Source organism: Clarias gariepinus, chromosome 5 (genome assembly GCF_024256425.1).
Source record: "Clarias gariepinus isolate MV-2021 ecotype Netherlands chromosome 5, CGAR_prim_01v2, whole genome shotgun sequence".
NCBI lineage: Eukaryota > Metazoa > Chordata > Actinopteri > Siluriformes > Clariidae > Clarias > Clarias gariepinus.
Window position 1 is genome coordinate 22,979,290 of NC_071104.1, and position 14,305 is coordinate 22,993,594.

Below are 14,305 nucleotides of genomic sequence, written 5' to 3' on the forward strand. Positions count from 1 at the left end.
GGTTTGTAGTTAAAAAACCCAAAGTGGCACAGATTTTTTTTTTTTTTTTCATTTTGGTGAAGCTGCTTTAAGACAATGGCCATTGTTAAAAGCAATATATTAATAAAATTGAAAAAAAAAATTTGAAAATGTGCTGCCGACACAGCATAGGTTGATGATGATTAAAAGAAAGATATGTGCTTATATGGAAGTATTTCTGTTGTGTTTTAACAGGCAGGCTTGAGACATCTAACTGGGCATTTGGGTTTTCGGATGTGTCAGGTAGAATGAAAGTTATCACGTTTATAATGTGTACATTTTTACCACTATAAAAATAAAGTTGCATAAATGTAGGACTCTCAAAATGCATATTATAATTATACAGTATATTTTCCCTCATAGAAACAACCAAAAACCATGATAATGTTTATCTGTGCTATGTCTTGGCTCATGTGACCATTTTTTTTACTCAGGCATGTATTATAGTTGGTTAAAATGAAATAAAATTCAGTTCATCATATTATCTGAAAGTGTTAAAAATGTTGTCACTATACATTGGACAATTCTAAGCCCTATGGATATGTTTTTTAAACAGCAAAACAAATAATGTCAAAAATGCTCTGAGTTTTGAGGACTACCTCAGTTTTAAACATTTGTGATAAAAAGCTATCTGTGCGTGTGTGTTTAATAACTAAGTTTCAACTACTACATGTATTAAGGGAAAATGAGAGACATTGAAGTATTGTGTAAGATTAAAAAGGTGAAGCCTGTTACATAAGAAAATCAGAATGACTAACAGAATGACTAACTGGAGATAACATCAACGCTGCCCTTTTTCATTGTTTTACTATATTTTGTAAACTTCGCACTTTATGAAAACTGCATTTAAAATCTAACAAAAAATGGGAATTTAGAAATTCCGTTTCCTAAATGCCTGCAGTTTAAGGAACATAAACCCATAAACCAGTCATAAACTAGTAATGTTTTCCTGTCCGATCAGGAATTTCCGAAAGGGCGGTGTATACAGTCAGCTTACAGGAAGTGTTAGCGTTAGCACTTCCACTCACAACAAGGTACATTAAGTTCCACATTCATAGCGGAAACTAATAAAACCTATGAGCACAGAGCACACACACACTTTATGCTGCGTCACTTTACAAGACACTAAAAGCTAATCCGTGTCCTGACGCTACTCTGACTGCCGAGCCGGATGTTAGCTTACAGACTCTAGACTCTGGGTGAACCCTGCATGCTGTGATGGCTGAGGTGATTCTGGCGGATCTGGTTCATCCTCACTGTTCTCGGTACACACACTGTCTGGAAGAGCGCGTGAACAAGTTACTCAGCTCTCTCGGGAATGGCACGAGCGAGCACGTTTACCTCATTCTGCAACAGCACGCGGGCTGCTCTGAGGAAGCCCCCGCTAACCTCCGCTCTGTTGTAGCGAAACGCGCTGAACTGGAGAGACGCGTCCATGTGTTAACCGACAGCAGCTCCGTGGCCGTGCTGTACGCGTTCAAGCGAGCCGCGGACGAGCTGAGTGTTACACACGTGCATGTGATGACGTGTAGTGCGCGGCGCGCGGAGCTGCAGGAGTGTGAGAAGCAGCTCTTCACCGAGCTCTACACCTTCACCTACAGCACCGTGTTGGACTGCAGCGGCTGTCCACTCACAGAGAACAACCCCACCTGCCCCCAGGACACTCACCTCACTCAGATTACAGAGCAAATCAGCGGCTTCCTGCAGCGCATCCCAGCGCTCCGGGGAGAAATTAGCGTCCTCAAGTCTCCACTCATCTCAGGTAACACTAAAGAGTGGGGATGTCCAGTGCATAACCATATAGTACTGCTTTAACTTAGTAGGTTATCACTCTGATCAGCTATGGGGCATATCTGATAGCAAAAACTTGAAGACACTTTAAGGACACTTGTTAGGGGAGTGATAAAAGTTTTTGACAAAATCACTTTAATTAATTCATATTATTATTAGCAATATCAAACAGGAGCAAGTGCTGATATTTAGTACAACAGCACAACCTTGAGTATGCTATTTAATTGTTTATTTTTAAAAATCTTCTCACGGTTTTTATTTAACAGTTCTACAAATGTCATTTCTTATCAACAGATTATAATTTGTTTGTTTATTTAACTTATTTTGTTCTGCCAACACATGGCTTTCTGCGACTTGTAAACCTACCATTGAGCTGGAGACTAACAGGAATTAACAAAAAAATAAATTCTTACTGTTTTACTGGTATACTGCAAATGTCCTGTAAATCTCCCAAGGTTTTCTTTATATTGCCACTTTTTCCGTTTTTTGAATATCAGCTCTGTTAACTTCTGGGTTTCGGAGTTGAGTCACAATTATGTTAAACTATCGTAAGTGCTCTTAAACACAAATTAACCTGCACTTTACCTTTGAAAAGAATCACCACAGAGCAATGTTTCCATTAGAGAGAGAGAGAGAGTGTGTGTGTGTGTGTGTGTGTGTGTGTGTCCAATGACATGCATGCAGACAAAGTGCAGGCTGATACAGAGAGGGAGAGAGAAAATAGATCTTTAAACTCTCTAATGAGACTTTCTTTTGCTTTACGCGCACGCACACGTGTGTGTTATAATAAACATAACATGCGTGCTGTACACACACGCATACAAACACAAAATAAAAGATGTGTCACATGCACACAAGTGGTCACAGTGTTATAATAAACAGTACATGCGTGCACGGATGTTGATTATACCAGTGAGAGACACGCACTCACTGGTATTATATATATATATATATACGTAAGGACGAGAGAGAGAGTGTGTGTGTGAAGGGGCATGGTGTCAAATTACGCGCGTGCACACACACACATAACGACAGGAGGGACGATACAGAGAGGGAGAAAATGTATCTTTAACCTCTATAATGAGACTTGCATGTAAAGACTCTTTTGCTTTACATGCACACGTGTGTTACACACGCGCATTGTACACACAAGCTTACAAACACAATAAAATATGTTTTACGCACACACATGATCACAGTTTATGGCAGAGGTTTAATTTTGGCAAATACCTAAGTTTCTTTAAATTCTGAGCAGCAGTTAATTTAAGGCCCAGGTTTAACTTCAGGCAAATGAAAAAGTACTGCCAAAGTTCCATTAAATTCAGTCCAGCCAGTTTTGCTTGACTTTTGAATGTGGGATTTGGCAGGCAGGCAACTCCTCTCCGATCTTCTTAGTACTGTGGACCATACTGACCTACTTTGACCCATGTTGGTGACTGATTGTGTAATTAATGATTGTTGCAACACATGTGACGAGGAATAATACATATAGTTAAAAGTCCTAGCGCTGTTATCGTCTGTTGTCACCACTAGTGAAATGCCTCTCATCAAATCAGATTACTCAGTCAAAACAGTTGTATACTCTGTTATTGATCCTTTCTGAAATCTCATACCTTTTTCTAAGGAACATATTTCTAAGAAATGGAATACAAATTTGTTAAACACCACAGAGACTAATTAGTTGGGTTTTTTTCTAGTGGAATTTTAAAATATATTCTTCCTTTTTTGCATCTTTACAGACTGCTTTGCGCATGGCTTCACCACAAGAACAGGAGGAATTTCCTACATCCGCACCCTGAGTTCTTTAAACCTATTCAGCAGTTCTCGTCGTAGAGACCCACGAGCTGTAGTGGCTGAGAACCTGCGCCGCCTTGGCTTGCATGCTGGCTTTCATCCCTATAATTTCCACCTCTCCAAGGTGGGACTCCTGAGCTTGCACTGGCTTTGCCTTAAAGTAACATAGTCAAAAAGCCTTAGCAAAAATAAAAAAAAACTGATCTGCTCAAGCATTGATTGATGTTTCCAGTAATAGATGTATTTTACACAGTTTTTGGATAAATCTTACACAAACTGTGGTGGCATTACTGTTTTAACCCTGATTCTGTGGAATATGAGAATCATATATATATATATATATATATATATATATATATATATATATATATATATATATATATATATATGAGAGTTTTGTTTCAGGTTGTTTTGCAACCTTTTGTATCATGTGTCTTTACATTTCATGATGACTCAGTAGTTTTTTGCAGCATACCATAATCAGTTTAAAAAATGCTATTTATTCTTTTTCTTATGATGACTAAGAACCAAATGCATTATTATTATTATTACATCCCAAATTCCAGAAAGGTTTTTACATTTTAATAAAATGAAAAGAAAGAGACTTTCAAATCACATGAGCCAATATTTTATTCACAATAGAGCACAGAGAACATAAATGTTTAAAGAGAAATTTTACAATTTTGCACAAAATAAGCTCATTTCAAGTTTGGTGTCTACAACAGCTTTAAAAAAAAAGTTGGAAATTAATGGGGGCATGTTTACTGTGGTGTAGCATCTGCTTTTCTTTTTAAAACAGTTTGAAGACGTCTGGGCATTGAGTTTATAAGTTTCTAGATTTCTGGTGTCTAGAATATCAGTTTCCAACCGTTTAATGATGCACCAAATGTTCTCCATAGGAGAAAGATCTGGACTGCAGGCAGGCCAATTGCTGTTGTAAAACCAGTATGTGGTTTTGCATTGTCCTGCTGAAATACACAAGGCCTTTCCTGAAATATATAACACTTTATATACCTTTTAGCATTCATAGTGACTTCCAAAACATTCAAGTGCCCCATACCATATGCGCTAATGCACCCTAATGAACGCTGATAACATGCTGGAGGGTCTCCCTCCTCTTTAGCCCGGAGGACACAGCGTCTGTGATTTTAATGAATGTCAAATTTGGACTCATCTGACCATAGAACATGTTTCCACTTTGAAACAGTCCGTTTTAAATGAGACCTGTTAACGATAAGATTTGCAAAGCCTTTGCAATCTGATGCTGAGGAATGGTGTCGTTTTACGCACTTCTGAGAGACTGCCTTTGTAAGACATTCCTTTTTTAGATAATCATGTTATAGACCTGATGTAAATTAACTTCGCTGAATTTTTTCTAAATTTCTTTTTTTCTTTCTTTTTTTTTTTAGCTTTTTGTTGCCCCTGTCCCAACTTTTTTAAGACCAGCTTAAGGCATCAAATTTAAATTGAGCCCATTTAGTGGGTAAAAGTGTAAATTTTCTTTATTTACACATTTATGTTCTCATTAGAAAGTCTTTTAGTTTTAATCTCATTTAAATAAAAAAAAAACATCCAAACTGTTCCACAATTTTGTTTTTGTATTCTTGTAAAATTGGAGCTTGTAATTTTGTTTATTAGGTTAACCATTCCAATGACGTATGGGTAATGAACAAGCCAGAACCTGAAAGCTATGATGCCATTGTGACTAATCAGCCAGGTGTTGTAATAGCAGCCCCAGGTGCTGACTGCATGCCTCTGCTTTTTGCTGACCCTGTGGGAAAGGTCATTGGAGCAGCACATGCAGGTGACTTACCACATGCTTCATTTTTACTTCCGCATCTACATTAGATATTGAGCATCAGCTTGTTTTTCTGAATGTGCTTTTAGTATGGAAATGTTCTCAGTTCCTCCAAATGTTTCAGTTAAATTTACTTGCAATAGTGTTTCAGAGTCTTCCCAGCAGTCAGTCTGCTCAAAAACATGGTCATAGTATGACACATGACACAGCTTTATTATTTGTGGTTGTTGATTTACTTGCTTGGCCAGGGACATTTTAAATGCTTTTTAATATATTCTTATTTTCATACATTTCTTATTTCCTGGTTGTTGTTTTGTTTTTAATTACAGTTAAGGGCTTTCACAGATTTGTAATGCAGTTAAACTCTTACTCACTTGATTTAAATCATTCATAATAGGTTTATCAGAGTTAATAATATGTAGTATAGCAATGATTATATATTTATAGTTGTATTAACGATAAATGGGAAAATTGTCTTTTTAAAAAACAGATAACATAATGCAAGTAAAAAGTCCAAATTAAAGATGCTTATTTTGTTTTCCCCACCACTTCTATGTAGGCTGGAGGGGAACCCTCATGGGAGTTGCCATGGCAACAGTAAATGCCATGGTGCGGGAGTTTGGCAGTGAGCCTGCTAATGTGGTGGCTGTGATTGGGCCTTCTGTTGGACCCTGCTGTTTCACTCTGGAACAAAATTCAGCAAGAAAATTCCAAGCTATCCACCCAGACTGTGTCAAAGATGTAGAGTCACCCAAGACTTATGTGGATATCAGACTTGCCACTAGGTAAAAAAAAATTTTTGTTTTTGACCTATACTCTGGAAACTTTTGATATTAAATTTAGTGAAATCTTCATTTTGTTGCTAGTGATGTCATCCTAGGATGAGGGACATAACTTTATAGCATTGCTAAAACCTATCCAGCTCACTTGTCTAACTTGTGTTTTTAGGGTCCTCCTTGAGAACGGTGGTCTCCTCCCAGAGCACATTCAGGACAACACAGTGACAAACAGACCTAACATACCTAACATAACCCTCTGCACCTCCTGCAATCCTGACTCCTTCTTCTCCCATGTTAGAGATGGCACCAACTTTGGCACTCAGATTGGTTTCCTATGGATCAAGGAGTCCCATGAGTTTACACAATCAGATTCTTAGATTAAGGAAATCATTCATTCCATAATATGCACATATTCAGTGACAGACTAATGTTAGACATATTGCTGCCATACCACTTACCTCAGCTAGTACTCTTTTAAATCTATAGTAAGACCCAGTAATAGCCTTTTGAAAGATATTAAAATTCCAGCTGCCAGATGATATTCATAGTAAAAGTAAATGATGCAGTTGTTCTGTGTTGATGTATGTCTTGATGAATTGCATGGTTGTAGCTTACTCTGAAGAACTAATTTCATGTTGGTGTTTGAATTAATTATTACAAACATGTGTTAGCACCACCTCTTGGCATTTTCACAGTGGAAACACTACCTATATCACACTGGTAAATCTCTAGTGACCTGCAATATTAATTTCCTGTAGTAGGCTATTTCCAGTAGCTGATCTATATAGGGCAGGTCAGTTTCAAAGAGTACACATGATGGAGAACCACTGTAAGGAAATGAACTGATGCACTATGTTAAATCTTATTACATTACTGACAAAATATCACTTTCATTAACAGTTTTAAAGATGGAATAAATATATATGAGGTGCAATGATGTTGCAGCATTGTCACGTCACAGCTCCACGTCCCTAGTTTGATCTTGAGCTTAGCTTATATCTGGATTTTCTCCTTGTGTTTTTAGGGGTTTCACTTGTGTTATATAGTTTCCCCCCACCTCTAAATCTATAAATTGGTACATGGTAACCCAAAATAAATCAGCTGCAAAATAAAAACTAATTATTAAATGATTAAAATATATGACTATTAAATGGAACAAGTGCCACCAAAAGAGTAAATGAAAAATCAATTTTGATTATCTTCCCTTCTGTGTATACAGTTATAGTTTATTGTATCTAATATATAATAATTGTATAGGTTAAATCTTGCACCCTAAAAGCTTCATTGGTTAGAGCTAAAAGGGCCATATGTAGAACCTTACATCTAATGGTTTTGCGTTCAGATTAGAAGCCAAATTAGAGAGCAAAACCACCTTTATCCATCCCAATAACCACCACGGGACCTTGTCTATTCTGTTCCCAGTCTTGCCATAATAAGCCATTAAATTAGGTCACTGGCATGAGGTGCCTGTGTGTAAGAGTAGACACTAGGTGGCTCTGTTCTCTTTGCTTTAAAAAAGCAAAGAGTTTTGCGTGAGATGTTAACAACGTGGTTGGCTCTCAACCAGCTGCAATTTAGCTCCATCACAAACAGCCCTTATCACCCATTCTGTCACGTCATTATGAACAGCTCAGCTATGTTCTGTCATAACAACCACAACATGGCCCATCTACTTTATTTTTAAAGTTCGACAGAACTGTCACTGGGTGCTCACATTCATGTGGTGGAAAATATTTCTCAGAGATTTGTGCCATGTTTTGTATGAGTGGTAACTGTAGCTGTGTAAGTGCTGGTGTACTTTGTGCTTGAATGACAATTGGGGGGTCGGGGGGGAGGATTGTTGGGGGGAAACATTTGTTGAAGAAAGCCATTAATTTCAACCACCCTTAATTTCACAATTCATTAGCACCATCAGAGTTTTTGTTTAAAATTGGGTATTTTATATTTCAAAGAATAATAGACAGGAAATGTATATACACAGAATGTAATTTGCATAGGGCCTGCTATGTTAAGCTTACCTTATAGAGCGATATATGTACAGAGTCAGACAAAAATGTATACACACTTCAAAAAAACAAAAATAGTATGATGTGTATTCTATTATCCTATTATTATCATATAGGATAATAGAATACACAGCATATATATATATATATATATATATATATATATATATATATATATATATATATATATGATGGAAAAGAAGCAATAGAGCTAAAATAATTTCAGAATGAATTATTATACATTAACAATAATAAAAAAAATTAAAGTTGCCCTTTACATACTACTACTACTACTACTACTACTACTAATAATAATAATAATAATTTCTGAGAATGAACTGTTTGCTTTAGTGGTATAGTGGAGGTTTGATGAGGACACAGTTCAAAGCATAAGCTATGCAGAAACCCATACATTATCCTTAAACTCTGTGGGTGGGGCACCTCCTTCAGGCTTGTTTATGGCCTGCTTGTTTATAGTACCTGCATTCATGTAAACTGAAGGAGAATGAAAACAGAAATCTCCCCCACACCGATTCAAAATTCATGATTTTGAACAACTGAACTACACTGACTTCTGTTTTTTTAAGTCTGAGTAAATATGGATATTTTCTTTTTAAAACAGTGTAGATCCTGGCAGAGTGTAATTCATTTTTTTTGTATTAAACTTTTCTTAGAATTATATATTTCCATAAATGCATTCAACAAGGAGATATTCCTTATATTCCACAGATATTCATGAAACACATATTAATTTTGGTCACATTATTATGGATGTTATATGTGTTTGTGTGTGTGTGTGTGTGTGTGTGTGTTTGTACCTCATCATGCAGCTGTAGCTCATAACATAGCTCATAATTGTGATGTTTGCCAGTGGCAAAAAATAGGTAGTGGCTCTGTCCTTTCTGAGCATCATCTACAGTCACAATGTGATCATCATGACGTTCATGTAAACCTACTTTTTCCTGCATTATAATCAGCACGTACGCCACATAGATACACAGTCATAATGTGATTGCGATTAATTTGCACTCATACATAATAGTGTTGTTAGGTGTGTCCAGATAATCCCACATACTTCACTGACTTGATTGGCACCACTGATGTTTATGATGATGTTAATTATCTGACACCTCACTAATTTTGCCATATTATTATCAACTAAAATCAGGATTATATTCTTTTATGGACATGAGCTACATAAAAATACATCATATAAGGTCAGGCAGTTGAGGTAGTTGAGCAACTGACTGGGGTCAGTGGGGCACAGTGATTAATCTGACCTTCTAAAGCGCAGACTTGAGACCACGTTCTCACAAATTTTCCATTTGAGGAGGAAAGAGGGGACGGAACAAAGGTTTCCTGGTTTACTACGATAGAGTTCTCTCTTGTTCTCTTTCTCTCTCTCTCTTTCCCTCATTTTCACAGACTTTCCTGCACAGCTTTCTAAAAGAGCTGCTATTACACTAACCATGCAGTAGTTTACTTGTTGCAATAGCATATCTAATATATATGCTTTAATTTTAAAAGATAAACTTGATCTTTATAGTTAAGTTAACCTGAAACAGTATGTCTTAACATTCTTACACTCAGGGCCAAGTAGTAACTCTACGTAAAAGCTTCCTTAAGTGATCTGAAAATGCACAAACAATATAAAATGCAGTGGTAGTGGTTAAGAAGAAATTCAACACCACCTGCATCCCCAACTATACCCTTTTTTCATGCAACAGTTACTTAACTTCAGATCATGTGGTCTGACTAAGTAGTCAAGCTTGCTGGATTAAGAATGCTAATCATCATGTTGTGTCAGGGCAGGTCTCTCTTCCTATGTACTCTCTCTCTCTCTCTCTCTCTCTCTCTCTCTTTCTCTCTCTCTCTGTATGTGTGTGCATGTGTAAGAGAGAGAAAGTTTAAGATCAAACATCCAAAAAGACTTAAAATGATGGTGATAGCTTTACAGTGCTAGTTATAGACTAGGCATTGTGTGAAGGAAGAAAGAGAAACATAACTTATTAACCACTGTTCTCTAATTCACTTTAGATAGTAAAAAAAGAAGGTTAAATAAAAAAGAATGTTTTATTGTATTATTCAGAGATCAAAATTGTCTCTGTTTAGATTGTTTTATATAAGTGCTGATTGTTCTTTCCACCCTCTCCAGTGACATCTTCCCCATACACACTCTACAAATACACACGGCTGTATCAGCCACCCACGGAGCTCGGTGCTGCTGCCATAAATACACATCCTGTCCGTGCTTACATAAAGGAAGTAAGAACATGCTTTGTAAGACAACTTCAAATGCTAGAAGTCCCCATCCCGAGATCCCTCCATCCTTCTATTGTAAACAGTTCTTAATAACTTAGCAGAAATTTCTATCAACAAAAAAACCTAAATAGCTACGAAGCAGAAACCTAATATAAAAAGAAATGGAGAGCTCCCTTTACAAGAGGTGAGAAACATTATTTAGACCACCAGATATTACAGATAAGTTTCTGAGAAAACATATGGAAATCTTTTATTCAAGTTAAAATAAAAAAAACAAATATGCACTCATGAAATGGGAAATTATGCAACACACATTAAACTGAATAAAATCTATGATAAAAATAGGTTTTTAGCTGCTTTTGAAAAACTGCAGGATGTATTTACAAGTCTCTCTTGTTGGCCTTTCCTTATAACATGCTTTGGTGATCATGTCTGCTTTTATGGACATACCAACTGGTTTATAAATAGACAATAAATAACTAAAAGTTTATAGTAGCAGGAAAGCAGTGGCATCTATTGTTCCTATGGCAAACTAATCCATAGTAGAATGTAATGAATGGGGTATTAAAGTCTCTGGCATTCTGAAAAAAGGTCATATTAGGTAACTAGTAAATAGTCTAGAACAACACTGATTATGTCATGCAGTTGTTTATTATTATTATTATTATTATTATTATTATTATTATTTAATAGGAAGCTAGTCCCAAATGTACCATAAGGTAATAAGCCTGAGAAATTAAATCTTCCTCTATTTTCTCATTATTCCCTAGGATACATCACTAGGCTTAATTGTGCTTTGAACCACCAACAAACCATGAAGGAACAGGTTGATCTTCCATTACATGAAAAATCTTAGCTCACCGATAGGGTCCTAGATCACCAGTAGAGAGTCAGTAGTAACCAGTGTTGTGCCAGAGCATATCCAGAAGCTGCAGGGCTTCTCTGCAGTACAGACTGGATCACTGCTACTGCAGAGTGAATCATTTGCACTGAAGCTGATGCAGCAGTTTTCCCTGCAGCTTTTTACCTGCAGACCTGCAGAGGCTAGCTCACAAAAAGACATTTATGCAGTGACAGAAAAAAAAAATTCTGGCACGTCTCTAACACCACTGTTAATAACCTCGCTTTCATCTGCACACTTCCAGTGAAGATTAAAGACCAAAATTAAGTGCACATTTTAAATTTAAATCATGTTATGCAGTATATATTGGCCTCCATGGTCCCTAGTTGGACTATATAAATATACACTACCGTTCAAAAGTTTGGGGTCACTTGCAAATTTCTTTGTTTTTGTTTAGCGATTTATTTTCTACATTATACAACAATACTGGGGATTTCAAAACTATAAAATAACACATATGGAATGAGGTAATTACGTAACAACAACAAAAACAACAATTAGTTGTTATTTTAAGACACAGAGGTCAGCCTTTCTGTAATAGTTCTTGCAAGAACAGTTTTGTCAAGTGCATTTGCAAAATCCGTCAAGCACCATAAGGAAACTGAATCTCATGAAGGCCATCCCAGGAGGGCGAGACCAAAACCTACCTCTGCTGCAGACGAGAGGTTCATTTAGAGTTATCAGCCTGAAAATAACCAATTAACAGCACCTCAGATTGGAGGCGTCATGAAGTCTTTACAGAGAATAAGTAGCAGACACATCTCAATACTAACTGTTTAAAGGAGAATAATGCATTTATTGAATGCCTTCAGCATTCCTTTACAATGTAGAAAGAAATAAAAATCAGGAACGATCATGGAGTTAGAAAGTGACCCCAAACTATATATATATACAATAATTTTTAACAAGTTGCGTTTTTGTACAGCTAAAAAATCAACTACAACGTGCAAAACTTAAACCACTAAAACACTACAACTTAGGCCACATTTATTCAAAAATAATTGCCATGAACTCTCTGAGCTTTTGGCTGTGTTCCTGGGGAAAGCAATCACGTAAAGAGTGCTGAGTGTCCTCTTCATCCTGGGTGACTGAGGCGTGTCAGCAGGTTCTGTCTGGCCACTCTACACTGCCCACAGGCTCATAGAAAAGATACACAATTAATCAGTGGTCACTTTCCTCCAGAAAAAAATGATGGTTTTTTTTGTTTTTGTTTTTTTTGCTTTTGCTTTAGTGGTATAAGCTGGTATCCTGATGAATTAGTTTAAGGTCTGTCATCAGACATCCTTTGTTTGTATTCAGCTCTTATCATTTAATTATACTGCTAATGGACCACAGGCTTTTTTTCTAGTCCTATATAACTGGGATTACATGCTGGAATGAGGACAGCGGTCATTATTGTGAACAAAACTGTATTAGCAAAACCAGCATGTAGCGTGAACTTTCTGATTGCCATAATGACTCAGACCCTTTTTTTTAGAGCTGCAATGTATCATGTGCATGTAAATAAATAAAGGGATAAGAAAAACATTCATAAGACTGAGAAACATTAAACTGTACATTTAAGTTACAATTTAACATTTGACATTTGACTTTTAATATTTTTTTTTAATATAATGCTGTCTATTTGTATATATACAAATTTTCTGATCATGGCACATATATACATCAATACAATGTTGATTAAGTAAAAACAGACAGTATTCCACTTCCACTTCAAGCTAAAGATGCTGAAAACTGATCTAAATTGGTGCTTTGCTTTCAAACAAGAACTAGGCAGGGCCCTCTGTTTTGGACGCGGGTTTCCTCTTTGACTTGGAGCACAGGCAGGAAGTGCCAGTGCGGTGCAGGTGTTCCCCAGTGCAGAGCTGAATAGGTCACTTGTTGGTCAAGTCTCTGTGCTGGCTTGCTCTTGCTCCTGGCCTAATGCAAACCTATAAGACTTATGAGTGTTAACAAGTAGAGGTTTTTTTTTTCATTCACACTCAACAGGTTGACTATTGCTAGGGATAAGGAGAAGGACTATTTTTAGTATGGCAACACTGACCAATATTCCAGTATAACCTCCTTAAGAGAATGACTGTGTTCTGTTTTTTGTCCTTTACATTACAAACCAGTTTAAAGAAAGCAAAGTAAGTAATAATCTTTAAGTAATAATATTTTACAGCATTATAGTCACCTTGACACATCCACTTCAAATATTTTGTTCAAGTGCAGAATGCACACACATGTAAATACAGTGTGTGTGTGTGTGTGTGTGTGTGTACTGTTTAAACAGTCTGTGTGGGTTAGCTCTGCAGGAATTTGTCTTGGTGATAGATTACCCTCAGGACCCACTTCCCTTAAAACCACATATGAAAATGAGCCATGTGTCAAAACTAGATATTTTATATCTATATTAGCACATTTTTTTTCATCTTAGCTAAAGTCTGATAGGTGAATTCTGCTGTGCACACAAAGATTAAAAATGAGCTCTCGTGTGATACAACATCACCATCATGGTTCAAACTTGGTTGCTGAAGTTCTTTTAGCAGTCTAACATGTTATATAACATTACCTTAGGCTTTTTTTTTATGTAGTCACAAAACCTGTGCATGAAAAAAAGTGCATGTACTTCAAGCTGGTTCAGGTTTATGCCACAGTGGTGCACTCCACAATAATTCCTCACAAAAATGTAAGTTTACTGGAGAGTATAAAACAATTCCTGGATTCACCAAAGCTATTTTGTGTTTGTATACAAAACAGCTGTATCTGCACAGCTGGGATTCCATTACTGAACTCAGTAATGAGCCTGGTCTTGTCTGTTCAAATAGAGCAGGCTCAGTTGTAAATAAGAACCCTTTTCTCAGTGATACTGTCAAAAACAGCCAATACTGCAAAATGAAAACTGAAAACTATATATTTACATATCCTAAATACAGTTAAACTGAACAAATATTTGTAAAAAAAAAAAATTAAA

At 36.5% G+C, this 14,305-nt stretch overlaps 1 protein-coding gene across 1 annotated transcript; it reads left to right on the forward strand.

Moving 5' to 3' along the window:
- The first annotated feature begins 1,039 nt into the window (after positions 1-1,039).
- On the forward strand, positions 1,040-7,140 carry lacc1 (laccase (multicopper oxidoreductase) domain containing 1). Its single transcript, XM_053497407.1, has 5 exons — positions 1,040-1,780; positions 3,549-3,727; positions 5,242-5,407; positions 5,961-6,186; positions 6,350-7,140. Exons 1-5 carry the CDS (start codon positions 1,237-1,239, stop codon positions 6,555-6,557), a joined length of 1,323 nt encoding a protein of 440 aa, XP_053353382.1. The 5' UTR covers positions 1,040-1,236; the 3' UTR covers positions 6,558-7,140.
- Positions 7,141-14,305: the final 7,165 nt, after the last annotated feature.

Bases quoted from the DNA above. Each gene is read 5' to 3' on its own strand.
- lacc1 (XM_053497407.1), top strand. From the start codon at position 1,237: ATGGCTGAGGTGATTCTGGCGGATCTGGTTCATCCTCACTGTTCTCGG. The intron at 5,408-5,960 runs GTGACTTACCAC...ACTTCTATGTAG, and splicing joins CATTGGAGCAGCACATGCAG to GCTGGAGGGGAACCCTCATG. The intron at 6,187-6,349 runs GTAAAAAAAAAT...TTGTGTTTTTAG, and splicing joins GATATCAGACTTGCCACTAG to GGTCCTCCTTGAGAACGGTG.